Source organism: Parambassis ranga, chromosome 16, assembly GCF_900634625.1.
Source record: "Parambassis ranga chromosome 16, fParRan2.1, whole genome shotgun sequence".
Lineage (NCBI taxonomy): Eukaryota > Metazoa > Chordata > Actinopteri > Ambassidae > Parambassis > Parambassis ranga.
In genome coordinates, this window is record NC_041036.1 from 15,716,782 (window position 1) to 15,733,218 (window position 16,437).

A 16,437-nucleotide genomic window follows, 5' to 3' on the forward strand; every position below is an offset into this window, starting at 1 on the left:
CAGTAACGCAGCCGTTCCTGTTGATATGCACCCCGCTGATTAGTGATAAGGTTATAATAAGCTCTTTATTTTTACCAGGAGGCCATGCAGGCATCATCTGTGTCAGTGCCGCTTCATTAGAGGTGTGTGACCTCCAATGAAAACATGATTGCAATCAGCCATGGCATTTTTAATGTGAGGACGTGTCGCATTGTCAAAGCACGAGCGGAACCGGGCGCGCGCACTCGCCCCCCCCCCCCCCCCCCCCCAGTCCAAACAAGCACACACACACACACACACAGTCACAGCAGCAGCATCCCGCTTCAGCTGCTGGAGGGGGGGGGGCACATGCACTGAAGGAACCAGCGTGAACGCGTCTGCCCCTCTCTCTCTCCCTCTCGCGCCGTTCCTCTGTGCGCGCTCCCGCGCAGAGACAGGCTTCTGGGTGCTCGAGAGAGCAGACGAGCGACAGCGGGGGAGAGAGAAAGATGGAGGTGAGGGTCGGGGAGAGACTCCTGTGCCTGGCCGTGCTGTCCAGTGTCCTCTGCGTGGATTCAGTCCTCGGGAAATACGTCAGAGGGGTCGTCAACACTAAAGAGGTGAGCGCTGCCTTTTCTTGTCATTTAACGGGGTTGCTTTGCGACAATGACACCGCAACAGACTCACAGGAGTGCAACACCGACTTGACTGCGTATCCGCACGCAGGTGTCTCCGTGGCGGACTGCTCCGCGGATACACGGGGGGGACTATGACCAATTCACCAGTCAAGTTGCCTCGCATTCCGTGGCTGTTTGTTGCCGCCATATGAAACACACTCACCTCTGTTCTGCCTTGCAATTGCGCGCCATCTGTGCGTCATATATATCACCCATATTCTAGTCTTTGGCATCATTGTTGCCCCAGTAAACGACACACTACTGGTCCACGGCTGCCAGTCAAGCCCCCGGTAGTGATGACTTATCTTTGAGACAGATGCAGCTTAACGTGTGCGCTTTGGTTGCCATGCTAAAATGTAAATTAGCAGGTTTGTTTTTTTCCCCCTGTTTCTGGTTAGAGGACCCGTCACAGGTGTGCGTCATATGGCTTGTGGCGCGCAGCGGTGCATTGAAACGGGGGCTCAGTGGAGCCATGCGCGGTCAGGGGGTTTGGGGTCTGTTGTCAGATGGATCAGCTTCGACATCACAGCTTCCCTGACAAGATCTGCGAGTTAAAATGTTGACTGTGCAGCGGGAGCAGGGAGCTCTGGGCCGTTTGGGACTAAGGAGAGTACCACCTGCTGTTTCACATCTCCGGCTGGCTTTAACTCGAGTTTGTTGGGTTCAAGTTTGACATCAATGAGGAATACGACGACAGTGCTGCTGTCTACCATTTTGTTTTGAGTTAAACGGTGCAGGCCGGGTCTGCAGACAAAGTAGCTGTCAACACTGTCAAACAAAGCCTTAGATCATGGTAGTTGTGGGTGCTTAGAATAATCTGATTCTGCTGGAATTTCTGCATACTGAACTCTCTCAGAGACAACAGAAGACTTAGAGTGATAAGCTGAGCCTGGAGAGGTAAACAAACATAAGAAAGCTGATGATAATTCAGCATTTAAAATGATAACAAACCACAAAAACTACATTTGACAAAGCAGAATTTAGACCTATTTTGGTCTTTTAAATGCATGTTTATCCACCTCATTGTTTCATCAGCCTCAGGGACTGTAGTTCCCACAGTGGAGCACAGCAAGGGAGTTGTTGCTGCACCTCACATCACAATGCTGCTGTCTGGATCACAAACACAGGATCACACACGTGGACTTTTCAGCTTGAACTAACACCTTTTAATTATTCCTCTACATACTCTCTGCATAAACTATGGTAGAACTCTCACAGATTGACGTCACCGGCATGAATCCCAGAGGATGAATACAGGGATCAGAATGGATAAATTGAACAAGAGGCACTCATCCATCCATCAGTGGCTGCTGAGATGTCCTTCACCACAGCGCTGAATCTGCACCTGCTCCAGTGGAGCTGCTCAGTGGCCAGCGATAGGTTGCACTGGGCAACTTCCAAGTGTTATAGTAGTGCGCGTGTGTGTGTGTGTGTGTGTGCACGTGACAAGGACAGCCATCTACTCTTCTAGCACTCTGCAGTAAGAAGGAATAGAGTTTCAGTCAACCTGTCACATTATGTAAGGACTCAAATATGTAAATTACGCACTTAAACAGCATTGTCTCCATTGTTGGGGATGTATAGTGCAAATTACAGTTTCCCAGAGCTCAAGGTGTCCTCAAACAGGCAGTTTTTAAAAAAATACAAGTCCAGTAAAATATGAATTACAACGAGTGAATGTTTCCTTTAATGCAGGTGTGCAGTTTCTCCTTTTTTTTCTTAAACCTTATAGTGAGATTTTTTTTCTTGCCCTCAGTTAAGTGTCGTTTGGCAACCTAAGCAAACAGCACTTTGAATGACATGAGGGAGCACAAGGACTGACGTATCGATGCTGTGTGTGTGTAAAACTCTCCATCAGTCTTACTTGTGCATTCCTGCCCCAAGGTCACCCACTGACTCTACTTCACATTTACTCACTCACTCCCAGAATGAACTCGGCCTCTGTCCCCTGATGCTGTAGCCAAATCAGCGTCTTCAGCAGAGGTGAAGCCAGGCTGTGCGCAAAGCTGTAATTTCACAAATGAAATTTACCACGCTGGAAGGGCTGAACTGTTGAAAATTGTGGAGTGGCTGGAGAAACACAGGGAGACACATGCACAGTTATCCAAATGCACTGGTGCGGCAGACTGGTCAACAGGCTGGTCGATATGTACAATTAGTCTGAGTGGCTCGTGGCATATGGACACACTGATAAAATGTCCCTTTGTGTTGCTGCAGATTTAAGGGCAGAAGAAGGACACGGTTTTAGAAACCAGCTGGGAAAGTTTTAGACATTAATAATACTTGTTCCCCTTCAGCAAAAGACCTCTAAGCAAGGCAGTAAATCTGCACTGTTTTCATCTGTGTCTCTGGTGTTGAAGTCCATACAGAGCTGTATGAGGCAGACTGATGTTGAACATTTATCAAAGCAAAGGCTTCCTATGACCTTATGTTAAACGAGCTGATACAGTGTCTTATTTCAATTATGTGTTGTCCAGTTCAGTCCACATTAGCTAACATTCTGCTGTTGTTTCATATTAAAACAGCTAGTTATAATCTTATCTCTAGTTTGCATTGAAGAACAGGTATCACTTCTTCTTTTTCCCATCTAGATGGCTTTCCTGTGAGGTCACATGACATTATGTGAGCATTACAGTTTGTATGTAAAGATAAACATAACATCGCCCAACAAATTGGCATTCACTGGTTCTCTAAAGACTTTGTGTGGGAGGGTCAATTTTAGTAACGCTACAGTCTGTTGGCAACTCTGTCAAAGCAGTGAAGTGCAAGGAGACTAGAACTGAGGTGGGCCGGTGGTACCATAAACAGGCAACTCATGACCTGAGGTGACACCCACCTGTCACTCAAAGAAGCCATAGCTTTAATTATGAATAACTTTAAGCCATAATTTAAGCTAGCGAGGTGGGCTGTATTACCATCCACTCCTGTCCCAGTCATGAGGCTGTAAACATGTTTTAATTCTGTTTAAACATGGAGGTCATTTGGACTGCCTTAGCAGTTAGGGATGGGGCTGATCCGATCCAGTATCGGTATCGGGTTTTGACACCAGCGCAATTCACAGATCGTAAATTTCCGATACAATCTGTGAAGATTTCCGATCCATAAGCCATGTCTGTGCTTTAATGTTGTCTGCTGAAATTACCCCACAAGTGATTCCCTGCCGACTGCTGTGCTAGCTGGCTGCAAATTATGGAATGGACTTCCTCAACGGAGGCTTATCTCAATGAGACGCAGAGTAATGAGACAGGCCTTTGTTCTGGAAATCCATTCCACTGTTTGGGACATACATGCATGCGTTCTACATATCATACCTGCCTGTAGAGAGGAGTTTATTACAGCCTAATATGAAATCAACAATAATGATAATAATAGAAAAGCAGAGAGCTCAATCGTCGGCATTGGCAGATATCCAAATTCAGGTATCGGGATCGGATTGGAAGTGAAACAATGTGGATCGGTGGATCCCTATATGCAGTTGGGAGTCAGCCTGCAGTGGCCACTTGAAGGGCTGCAGGCTTTGGTACTTCATGTTAGCGTCCTCTCTCAACCCCAGATTTTGCTGCTTGGTAAAATTAAAACAAGTGCTCCTTCCCCAGTGTGTGGTGCAGTCTGATGTGTTTGTTAACTTAAGCCTGAATAGCATCAGCATGCAAGACTGGGACAACCAGGCAACAGCTGAGCGCCTTCGTTTTGATGTTTAATTGATATTGATATTATTAATTTCTCATTTGACATCATAGCTAATGAAATCAATCATTTAAGTTGTAGTTGCTACGGCTCTGTAAACGGCGGTATATGACTGAAGTACAAAGGCTTTTCTATTAAAATGAATAAATCATCCTGTCTTGGTTTTCTGCTCTTTGGCATCACAAGAGGCAGTTTTGAGAATCGGGGCTGAATACTTATTAAAACTTTGGCTATAGTCTGGTTAACATAGCTTTGGTGTGCACAGCTAATGGAAATTTGTGGATTAGATCTGAAAGGTCTTTTAAACTTTTGCCTTAGAATGAAAAAGGGACAAATGCCCTTGAAGTTCCTGTTTCTAAGTTATCTGGCAGCCATATTGATCAGCAGACCTCAGCTCCCTCAGCTCATTGGGTCTTTCTCATCCTAAAGTCAACATCTCACCTCCTGAGGAATGACACAGGGATGGATGTTGAAATGAAGGATTTCATCAGGATTTCCAAACCTAATAAGAGAATAAGTTCTGAAATCTTTGATTTTTCAAAAAAAAAGTCCTTCAGTTTGACTTTGAAATAAGTTCTAGGAACCCTGTGTGGAAAGCATTCTTCTGAACTCAATCAGTTTCCCTTTATCTCTTTTTAATGAAGACTCTGTGATTACATACAGGTGCTCTATGTGTGCAGGTGGCTGCATGTGACAGTGTCTTCATGAGTCCATGTGCTTGTTCTAATGTGCATGTGTGCTTGCATGTCTACAAAGTCTGTATTTGCTCACAGGAACCCCCAGGCACACAGAAAGGGACAGGGCTCCAGTGTGTTTGCTTGTGTATCTGTGCCTGAGTGTGTTTATGCAGTTCAGTGTTGTGTAACCTCGACTAATGAATCATTGAGAAGCCCAGCGGTCCAGGGGTGACTTGACTAGCTGATTGGTAATTAATTGTTAATGAGGCTTAGCAAGCAAACAGGGATCTGGAGAGAAAGAGGAAAAAGACAAAAAGCAACTGAGATGAGAGGGAAGAAAGAAGTGGAGTGGAGTGCTGAATTGACCAGATACTGCATCAAGAGCACTTGATTAATGGGGTGTACTTGCATGCATACACACATGCAACCACACACACATACACCTAGGGAGGTGGACGAGTGACTCTGCATCACAATAATGGGTTTTGGGAAATAAAAGGACTAACAGGGGATTAAGGGAGACACCTCATCCACTGTTGCTGTTCTCCAGGGCTCTTCTCTGCTCCACACACACACACACACACACACTGGACTAACTGGTAGGTGCTTAGTTTAGCTGTTGACGGTGGTGGAATTGCTTGACCCTGGCTGTGAATTGAGCTAACAGCTATCAAACTCTGTATAAGCTCGTTGATGTTGTCTCTGCTTTGTTAGAGTCAGCAGGCTGATCTACAGATGCCACTGGTTTAGAATCTCTAAAAGATCATTTTCGATACTCTACAAAGTGTAAATAAAATATCATTTTACAACAAGCAAATATTTGTCATTTGTCCACTCTATTAAAATGGGTGGATGATACTGGCATCAGAAATACAGTATGTCTCCTTATTATTTTCTCAATTTATTCAGCGTTAATTACTTAAAAGTGACACCTTCTAATAACCCATTTTCTCTGATCAGCAGTCTGAAACCACACATATTCCCAAAGACAGAATGGTGCAATATCTCAGTTTTGCCTAAAAAATAAAAAACTGCAAATTAATAATCAAAATAGTAGTCAGTTATAGTGGTGGTGAATGTCCATTGAAAAAATAGTTTCTTATTTCACAGTGTTGTACATCCAGCTCTTACAGTTTCTTTATGAAGCTCCCATAGAACCTTCATAATGAAACAGCTCTCTGAGTTTGTTGAGAATACTTGACAAGACGCTGACCTTCAACCCCTTCAAATACCTTTTGGGATGTAGTGGATTGCTGATTACAATTCTGGTCTCAGTGCCTGAACTCACCAGTGTTTGTGCAGCAAGAAAAGAAGCAAATCCCTTCAGCCAGGTTCTGAAATGTTGTGGAAAGCCTTCCAGGGACATATACGTGAATGAAATTTTAACAACAAACAACAAACATGTGGAGGTAATGTTTAGCATGCCTTTTCTGAAAGTTTTCAGGTCATAGACTTCCACTAAAGTGCAGGGACTCATAGTTGTTTTTTAATTCATTGTCCCGTTGTCAGATTGATCAATAGATCACTCTTTGACTTTGGTCCAGAAATTAGTGTGTTAACTGCTTGACTGGCCGCGTGTAAGCTCTCTGAGTATGTGTGTGAGAAGCCAAAAGAATCAACTCATATAGAAAGGAAGCCCAACTAATTAACTGCGTTCAACATCATTGTTTGGAGCTCTATATATTTTGGGGGCAACAGTGGCGCAGTGGGATAGCAGGGTTGTCCAATAACCGGAAGGTTGGTGGTTCAATCCCAACTCCTCCCTAGTTGTGTTGTGTGTTCTTGGGCAAGACACTTCACCCTAGCCTGTGGCGCGCCTTGCTAGTCATTGTATGACACTGCCAAGTGCAGCAGCCGTAACGAATTTCCCTCTGGGATTAATACAGTATCTAAAATAAAAAAAAATAAAAAAAATAAAAAAATAAAAATATACCACTGCTGGTTATTGATTAGGAAATGTGAAGGACAAGTGCAGGACTAAATAAAAGTGTTTGTGTGTTGTGGATGAATTCCTTTTGATGTTTCTATGGCAGCTGCAAAGGAAGGTCTGCTGCTGCTGTTGGGGGTGGAGGGGTTGGTGTTTGGCGTCTGTGTGTTTTAGATCAGCCATGGCATGTTGTTAAGAGTGTGACAGATGCTTATGTGTAAGTCTTTGTGTGTGTGTTTGTCCAACAAAGGAGTCTTTCACAGTTCTAGCCTGTGGTCAGTTAAATGATGCCCCCCCCCCACCCCCCACTCCAGCCAGACCACCCGTCTCTCCTGCTCTTCAGGGATTCATCTCTGGGTCAGTGCTTGCCTCTGCTGCCCTGGTTGTCATGGTTACAGTCTTACGCGTCACCTAGGGGTGGGCGCATAGGTCTCGGACTTCAGTGACTTTTGGAGTTTGCCATGAATTATAACCCAGAGGCTCTAGGGGCTGACGCTGGCTGGCAGGAGCTGAAATATGGCTGCGGTTTTGTTTGCTGTGATATATAGCAGCAGTGCCGGCCACGCTACGCTGCTCTGGTTGCACTTTATTTCTCAGCACAGAAATTACTGTGCTTGTTTATGTAGGGAGAATGCAGGGCAGAGTAATTACTGTATAATGGTGCATGGGGAGTTTCATCGGTTGGTTGGGGATCGAGAGTTCATGACAACCAACCATATGACCTGTCATAACAAGGTGGAGGAAACCTGTGTCCACATGGTCCTTTAAGATGAAATGTGCAGTGTGTTGTTGTAGAGTTTGTGGTCATGTTTGATGTACAATTGTTACCCAAAGAAATTAATATACATAAATATAATATCACATTGGTATCTGAGAGACATAACCTCTATTTTACATGTGTGTTCTAAAGAGTTGCTGCAGTGGGTTACTTCTAAACTTGTATACTTGTAACTTCTGTGTAGGGAGAAATAAATGCATCTGATTCATTGTAATTTGCAAATGGGTAATTGCAGCCCATCCTCACCAGTAAAGTAACAATATTGGTAACATTTTGAATAGGTCAAAAATGATGGGTTTATTAAAAATCTAGATCTCCTCTTGTTGTAGTGGATCGTCTGTAAAGTTAGATGTCACAGATGTATCCAAATGCTTTCTGTGATGCTCTACCTATATATATAATCTGTGTTGTGTGCAAAAGCATAGACACTGGATATCTGTGACTTCGCACACCTGAACTGTCCTGACCTGTGTGGGACTGGCGTGGTTACACAACTAAAACAAGCAATTTAAACAACAAATAAATTTGCCTTCATGGCCCTATTTAACTCAGTCTTGTTCTCACTGATAGGGATTATTGCTCTTTTAGGCTAATGCTGGCACATTTAGCTGCATAACAACTGAATAACAATGCAGTATTTCTCCACTTATTATTTCTTAATCAGAACAAGTTCTTATTTTTAAAGTCATAATTGCAGCGGTTTATAACTGCAGATGCTGTCAGGCATTGAACAGAAGAACGCAGAATAGCAGCAGCTCATTGGGCTCTGTTGTTTAAATAAAGAAGTCAGTCAATAATAATTGAGTCCGTTACCTTGCTAAGGGGTTGGAGGTATGCTGCCATGAGCAGCTTTTCTTCAAATTGCTCACTGTGGCTGGCCCTTCTCGTTGTATAACCCTGCATCATTTGGAACTGATCTGCTGTCAGAACAAGAAGCAGGAGCTGAAAATACCACCTGAGTAACTGAGGTCAGCTCTAAACTCTGGCAATACAGGCACATACATTGTTCAGCTTCTTCTCAGGGACCGTGACGCTTTACACACCATTATCACATTATTATGTCGCCCTGTATGCACTTTGTAGTCTTTCCATTGTTGGCTTGGTCTGTTAAGTTACCTTAAATTGTCATTATGAGAATGAGAAAATGAATTCAAATACAACTCAGAAGCTTTTATTAGAGTCAAGACTTGAATGTTGATTGATTTAATTAATCTGAGCTGCAACAAGATATTTTCATCATATTTATAATTATGATGATTTCATTTTTTTAGTTTGATTTATTGATTTTTTTTCTATGTTAAACAAGAAATTACCCATAGAGTTGTGTACGTTGGGTCGTGGTGTAAGTGAGGGGCTGCTTTAGTCACAGTGCCACAGGTCCTTCTGGTGTGCAATGCCCGGTTGATAGCATCTCACATTAGCTACTAGCTTCACTGAACACCCCTGTGGTGTTTCAGCCCATGCCTCGGCTGTTGACAGTCAGTGGTTTCAGTTCAGAAAATAACAACTTAATAATAACACAAATATCAGTATAATGCTTGCAGGCTGCAGCAGGTTTTATTAAGTATTTTTACACTGTCCAGCAGTTCTGAAAAAGGATCAGGATGACGCACACTCCTTTTCAAAACCTTGAAGGAGTGGCCAATAATCAGTGTGTCTAGAGGCGACTGTTGACAGTAGGAGTCCTCCAACATTTATTATGTTATTTTTTACTCTGTTATTCAATATTAAAAATATATTTAAAGGATACCTAGCTGTTCTTTGAATTCAAACATTCACCTAAAATAATCATAGTGACACACCTGCAGTATTTCCGACATGAATCCAGTCTCAGTCGCATGTCATTTGTATGTATGAAATTTGTGCCATTCATATATTTTTCATGATTTCTAGCTGTTACTACTTTTAAGAGATTTGATGTCTCATTCCGGTTCAGAAGCCTCAGTTGGGCCTATACTCACACTGGGCAGCCATCCAGATGGAGAAGTAAACAGAATGTAAGTGATGTGGTGTTAGTGCTGTGTTCAGCACTATGATCCATATCTACTGAATGTGTCTGCCCACAGCTGTACAGAATATACTGTGAAAACTTATATATATATATATAGACCACTACTGACTGATCCACCATGGTGACAGTGCTGCAGTGCCTTATGTAAGCTCTGTAAAGTACATCATCAGCACTATTAGCTGGTCTCATGCTGCTGAGCTTATGGTTGAATAATTTTAAGAATGCATGTTTTTTTCAATTTCTCTACCTCTCTTGCCTAATAGTGCACTCAGCAGCCTCTTAATGCCCCCCTGTTTACCCTCCCTAGACGTTTATCCTCTTGGCACTGACATCGTCTTTTTTTTCTACTTTTTTTTTTCTCCTTTTTTATGTCCCCCAAACTCTTCCCTGCTGTTGTTATTGCTGTTCCCACTTTCTGCTCTTTCTCTTCTTTATGGACACATTTATGTTCTCACCAACATTTTCTTTCTCCTTTCCCCTGTGGCTCCCTCTCCCATGTCTTTTACTTCCACATTCTCTCTCTCTTTTTTAGCCCTGCTAGTTATGCGGCTCTTTTGTGAGAGTGTTAATGCAGACCAACCATCTCAACCATTGGTAAATGTTGGTACAGTCACATTTTGCTGAGGAACGTGAGCATAAATATACCAAAAACATTTTGCAAATTGTTAAAAAATTCAACTGTAAAGAGCTGCAATAGATCTGGGATGCTTTGTTGTGTATTAGCACTCCAGTCACTTACTAAGTAAAGAGCTAGTCATGACAGGTTTGCTGAAGAAGTCTTTCATTCCTCAACCGGCTACTGACATATCCTCTATCTGCATTTACTGATGTTGAACCTGGGTTTAAACTGATCTGAGCACAAACATGCCAGCTCTGCTACAAGATCCATTGAGTCTTAGGACTGACTTTCTAAGAGCTGCTAGCAGGAGTATATATATTGTATCTATGATGAATATCCCTATACACTTGTTAATTTTTTGTATTTCTGTGCCCTTTCTCCATGACTGCAGGACTGGGTGTTCCTCACACGCTTCTGCTTTCTCACCGACTTTGGGCGGCTGGATTTCCGGTTCCGATATCCAAAGGTAGATTTGGTTGATTTCTCATCTGACTAACATTATGCTTTTCATGCCTCTATCATGTATTTGTTTTTAAACATTACTTCAACTTGTCTACACTTTATTGTCTGGCAACACATCTGTCTTTTTTCCCTCATGCTTTTTTGGCCCTTAAGTATTTTTGTGTTTCTCTTTTCATTCCTGCTTCATATAAACCCATGCCACGGCTCCATCTTCCTCCGGCTGTTTCTGCTGTGCCTCTCATCTGTTTTTTTTTTTTTTCAGTCCCCTCATTGTTTCCTCTTTTACAACTTTCCGTGTGTCTGTTTTGTTCTTTCCACTCTGTTTTCTTTTACCTTTACTTTACCATTTTTTTAGCCTACAGACTGTGGAAACAGTTTTGTCGTATGAATCTCAAACCATCTCACTGCCTCCTCACTGATCTCTGCCCATCCCGATGCAACCTCTCCCTCTGTCTCTCCTCTGTGCAGTCCCGCTGCTGTCAGAACATATTGCTCTACTTTGATGACAGTTCACAGTGGCCAGCTGTGTACAAGAGGCCCGAAAAGGTGAGACACTAACACCCCCTGCATCACGTCATCTGACAAGCTGTTATAAAAGAGAAATGCTGCTGATTGAAAAATGTCCTTTGTTACATGTCTCCTTTGTGTAAAGAAACAGTCCTGTGCATGTTCACATAATGTGCATGCTGCTCTATTTGTGTGACACAGCAGAGAGTTCCTCCTGAAGTGCAGCTCCTCCACAGAAAATGACAGCACGAGATAAGATATTCAGCAAATAAATGTCTTTTTGGATACTGAGAATGCAGCTCAAAAGGGGTGTTATTGTAAATATTGTAGATGCTTTGTCACACTAACAGATTAATAATAGAAGATAAAATTGACATTTTTGTCTTAAGACAAAATATTTTTATTTTGTTATGAATATTTACACCTGAGAATACAGGCAGATCTGCCAAATAATTGAATCCCTATACTTATTTTAACAGGTACAAACCTTCATATCAAACGCAAAAACATTTTAGATTTTTTTGAGAAATGAATGCAAAATTTAAAGTTTTCTATTAGCATAAGGTGTGTATGTGTTTTTTATTATTTCAGTATGTACTTTAAGTCTTAGTGCAAAAGACCTAATTTGGCTAAAATGTATATTAAAAGCAATCGTACAGAAGTGGGCATGTGAACTTTATATCTCTCTGTGCTGATCTCAAAGTATGTGTGAAAGGGCTGTGATTCCTGCTTTGTTCACCCAATATCATCACACACAGCAAATATCATTGAAGTCAGCACTTCAGTCTTGTAGTTGCTGTTTTATTAAAAATCCACTGTGCATGAGTGCAAAGACAAAACAAAAAAATGCGTCCCTCTCTACACATTAGACTCCTCTGAATGCCTTTGAAGTATTTCCTACATTAGCCAGATCTCCCATGCATGTTCAGTGCACTGTACACTCGGCTTCAGAGAAAGAGCAGTCTCATGTAAAATAGCCAGTCCCTAAACTATAGAACTACCATAGAATGAATTTTTTATTTCTTTTCTGTATGTAGTACAGTCAGATGAATCAGATATAACAAAATGTAGCCTACAAAATCACATTAAATGGCTTTTATCAACAATTATTACTAAATAATGCAAGCATTTGCTGTAGATGGATACTAGTACCCTCCACACACATTTTCTAAAGCTGCACTGTCCCAGCAGTTATTTTTATAAACATACATCCTCTGATGTAACAGTTTTAGGTTTATTCTTATGGCATAATGTGGAATTATGCAGCATACAGAATATCCCATAGTATTGACCCAGATACATTGCGTTTCTGCGCTCAAGTGCTAAAGTCGTTGGGTGCTGTATTCTTCTTTTGCCTGACATCTCTTGACACACAGATGCAACATCACCTTGAGATATTTCCAGTGCAGCGACAACAGTACATCACTTCTCAGCTCGCAGTCAGACTCTGGTGAATATTCAGCAGTCCCGCAAGGGATCACAGAAGATATGCAAGAAAATACCAGTTTATTTCTCAGCAGCTTCTAAAGAGCAGGAGCCAAAGCAGTCACAATTTGCAATTAAATTTGATCAAACACAACCTTGTATTTGGTGGAGTGGAAAATTTTCTCTTTGCTGTTATTTAATATGCACACATCCAAATGCAGGTATAAATCACAGGGAGAGCAACAGCTGTGAATACATCTTATTACCTGATTGGTTCTTTGTGAAAAAAAACGGTCATAGAATTACACAGATTTTTAAAGAAGTATCCTTACCATTGTTTTGATTTCCCCTGTTAGAACTGCTACCAGAAGGAAGCAGTGCTGAGGCCTGAAAACAACCAGGTCATCAACCTCACCACCCGCTACACCTGGTCAGGCTGTGTGGTAAGAACACACACGCTTAAGCTGGATCCATACTCCGCGAGACAAAGACATTTTTCCCCCCTGCAGACGTTACGCCCACAAAATGACGTCATTTTTTGTCTCTGACCGCCCGCTGATCCGCACTCCTGTGCACAGGGTCCGGGCCGAACTTTGTCTTTCAAGGCTGTGCGGCAACCATGCTGTGATTGGTCAGAATTTATTGTGGGCGTGATGAAAGTGGAGAAGCGCAAGAGCCTCTCCAGGTATATAGGTAGGTGTATAAACAGCACTGATTCATCAGATTTAGATAAGACCATACCGGTTTGCATGATGAGCAATAAAAGAAAGAAAGAAAGGCAAGTCAGGGTGATTTGTCACCAATAACTCCAGACTGCCATTCACACATACCAGATGGTGACTGTTACCATTCTATATACTCCTACATACCCGGGCATAATAGGCTCGTTAACAATGTCTGTATATCTTTGCTATTGTTACTTTTAATGTCGCATCTTCACAGCTCATCACCGGACAGTTTGAAGTATCGCAGGCACATTGGAACACAGTAGATGTGCAAATGTGGTCATAAAGGCACAAACACTGAATCTTTGCTATTGTTACTTTTAATGTCGCATTTTCACAACTCATCGCCGGACATCTCACGCTGTTGCAGGCACCCTCTCTGTATAATGCCCTCTTGCCATGGCACAAGTCCTTGTGGTGTGTTAAAAAACTCAGTAAAGTCTTTCCTTATAGTTTAGTGGGCGGGCCGTATGAGGAGTTCTGCACACACGCGTCTCGCGGAGTATGGTACCTCAGTGCGGAAAAGACATTTTTTTTGTATCTCTTACCACCCGTGGAGCGCGTTCTCCGCTCTTTGTCTCGCGGAGTATGGATCCAGCTTTACACATACACACATATATACACATGTATCTTGTCCTTGTGATAAAAGCAAAACCTTGATGTTGTGTTAGTCTGTTTGACCTCTGGCCTTGCTGTGTATCTCTTTTATCACCAGACAGTTGAAAGTTTTTTTTGATGTTTCCCATTTGCAATGCAAAACAGGAACAAAAATATGTAAAAGAGCACAAACATAAACAGAGACCCAGACAAAGAGGCAGTGAGAACTAATGGGCTGTAATGTGTTTTCATAACATTTTACTAATTTAGACTTTTCCTCTGTTGATGATGCTGATGATGCATATCAGTCAATCAGAAAGATTTCAAAAGAGCTTTCTTCCCTGTAACACCTTCTTTATGAACTTTTCTCTTTTGGTTTTTCAATAAGCAACACACTGCGTTTGTTTATCACATTAGGAAGCGTGATTGCCAGCGTGACTCTGCAGTTGTCATGGTTTTTGCTTCTTGTTGCTATATTTCAGGCTATATTGGGGTGTGAAATGTGCTTGTATCTCAGAGCCTCATGCTCCTTTTCTACTGTGATGATGCAGTGTGTCTCTGAGGTAAAACATGTTGCCTTTTTGGATAACAATATCCTCTGTCTAGGTGGAGGGAGACGGCAATGAAGAGGTTCTGAGCTGTGTGGGTGGCCGCAGTTTCCGCTCAGTGAGGGAGAGATGGTGGTACATCGCTCTCAGCAAGTGTGGGGTAAGCATTGCCCTCTGACTTTTTGTTAACCCTACTACTAATACTGCCTACTGACTGACAATACTGACTGTCTGTCTGTATCAAGGTGGGTTTACTACCAGGTGGTCGGTGCACCGCTGTTTTTACTCAAACAGACTGAGCTCACACACAAACCCACTGATGGAGTCACCATTTGTTAATCTGGGTGCAGAATATAACAAGGTCATCTCTGCCATAATCATTGTATATGGTACAGGTGTATGGATATTATTAGTTAGTTTAGTTAGAGTTTTATTTTAGATTTTTGTAATCATCGGGCAAAAATATTATATATCTACAACTTACCCTGTGGAAATACTGAATATTTTAATGCCAATTTATGACCTGCCTCCCCATAAATTTTAAAATAACTTGGACATAACACACAGGACTCATTACACCAACCTGAATTGGCATAAATCTGAAAGGATACACATTGGGTTGATCATTCTACAGAAATACAGGATGACTTCTAAACAAAATTTCCTGCCCAATTACCACACTCACACACACACACATACATATACATGACCTCTGCTCCTCACATACTACAACTGATCCTTTATCTGGGTATCTCTCTCTCTGTCTGGATTGCCTCTTGACACGCCTTATCGCTCCTCTTTTCTACAGCACATTCTGCAACTAAGCGGAGGCTCCTAATACGCATCTCTCTGCCTTAACGTGCCTTAAAAGGGCTCTGCAGTAGCCTATTGATTAGCTTGCTAAGGCATTGTGTTGTTTTACAATAGGACTGTTATGTCAAGTGGTGTGTATGTTTTGCTGGTATGGGTTGGCACTAGGGCACTCATTGAGCAAATCACAAGCTTGGATAATGATAGCTCAGTGATGATACCTCCTTGTACACTGAGGGCTTCAGTCAAGGACAAATCCAAGGAATAGGTGTGTGCATTTGAGTGCAGTCTGTTTATATTTTAATGAATGTGGCTGAGGGAAAGAGTAAACAGGTGATATTTCAGCTGCATGTGTATCACTATGCATCTGGTTGAGCGGCAGTAACATATTCTTACTCATGGCCTTGTGTGTGTGCGTGTGTTTAGGAGGGTGTTTTTGTGCTGCCAATTGAGAACACTGGCTGAGGAGGGATATGATTAGAATGGATGCTTCCTGTGGAGTGTGGTTTAGTGTCACGCCAGCGTCCGCTGAAGGACATGCTGCCTAATGCTGTTGGACTCAAGTATAAAAGCTCGTCGCCACTCCCGGGAACATATGCACGCCGCATCCCGCAGCCAATTTCCACCCCTCGTCTCTCACTGCTTGACTCCACGCTTCCGTTTTGCTTTCACACCTCTTCATCTTTCTGCCTCTGTCGCTCACAATCTTTGGCTGCGTCCCGCTCTCTTTCAACTCACCATCACCAAGCTGTGACGCGCTATATGCCGTCTCCTATCTATTTACCTCTGCAGCTCCAGCTCCTTCTGTCAGCCTGTCCCTAATTGTGTTTCTCCTCTCCCATCTTGCCATCTCAGTGCTCCCGTTTCTTCTGTGCCTCACACTCATTTAATGCCTTTTTTCCTGGCACCCTGAACTTTTATCGGAAATACATATTTACTGCTTTGTTCCTGTTTCTCTTTTATCCAGCTGTCCTTTCATGTGCTCCATCTCGTCTTTACCTGTGATGATATTTGGCCATATAGTCTTCT

General features: G+C 42.4%; 1 protein-coding gene across 1 annotated transcript in view; it reads left to right on the forward strand.

Annotated features, from left to right (window-relative positions):
• The first annotated feature begins 435 nt into the window (after positions 1-435).
• tmem145 (transmembrane protein 145) overlaps positions 436-16,437 on the forward strand; it is a 31,492-nt gene continuing 15,490 nt past the window's right edge. The window contains exons 1-5 of the mRNA XM_028426372.1: positions 436-578; positions 10,726-10,800; positions 11,265-11,342; positions 13,085-13,171; positions 14,657-14,758. Coding sequence (XP_028282173.1) covers positions 468-578; positions 10,726-10,800; positions 11,265-11,342; positions 13,085-13,171; positions 14,657-14,758 — 453 coding nt within the window. The 5' untranslated portion in view covers positions 436-467. The remainder of the gene's footprint in view (positions 579-10,725; positions 10,801-11,264; positions 11,343-13,084; positions 13,172-14,656; positions 14,759-16,437) is intronic.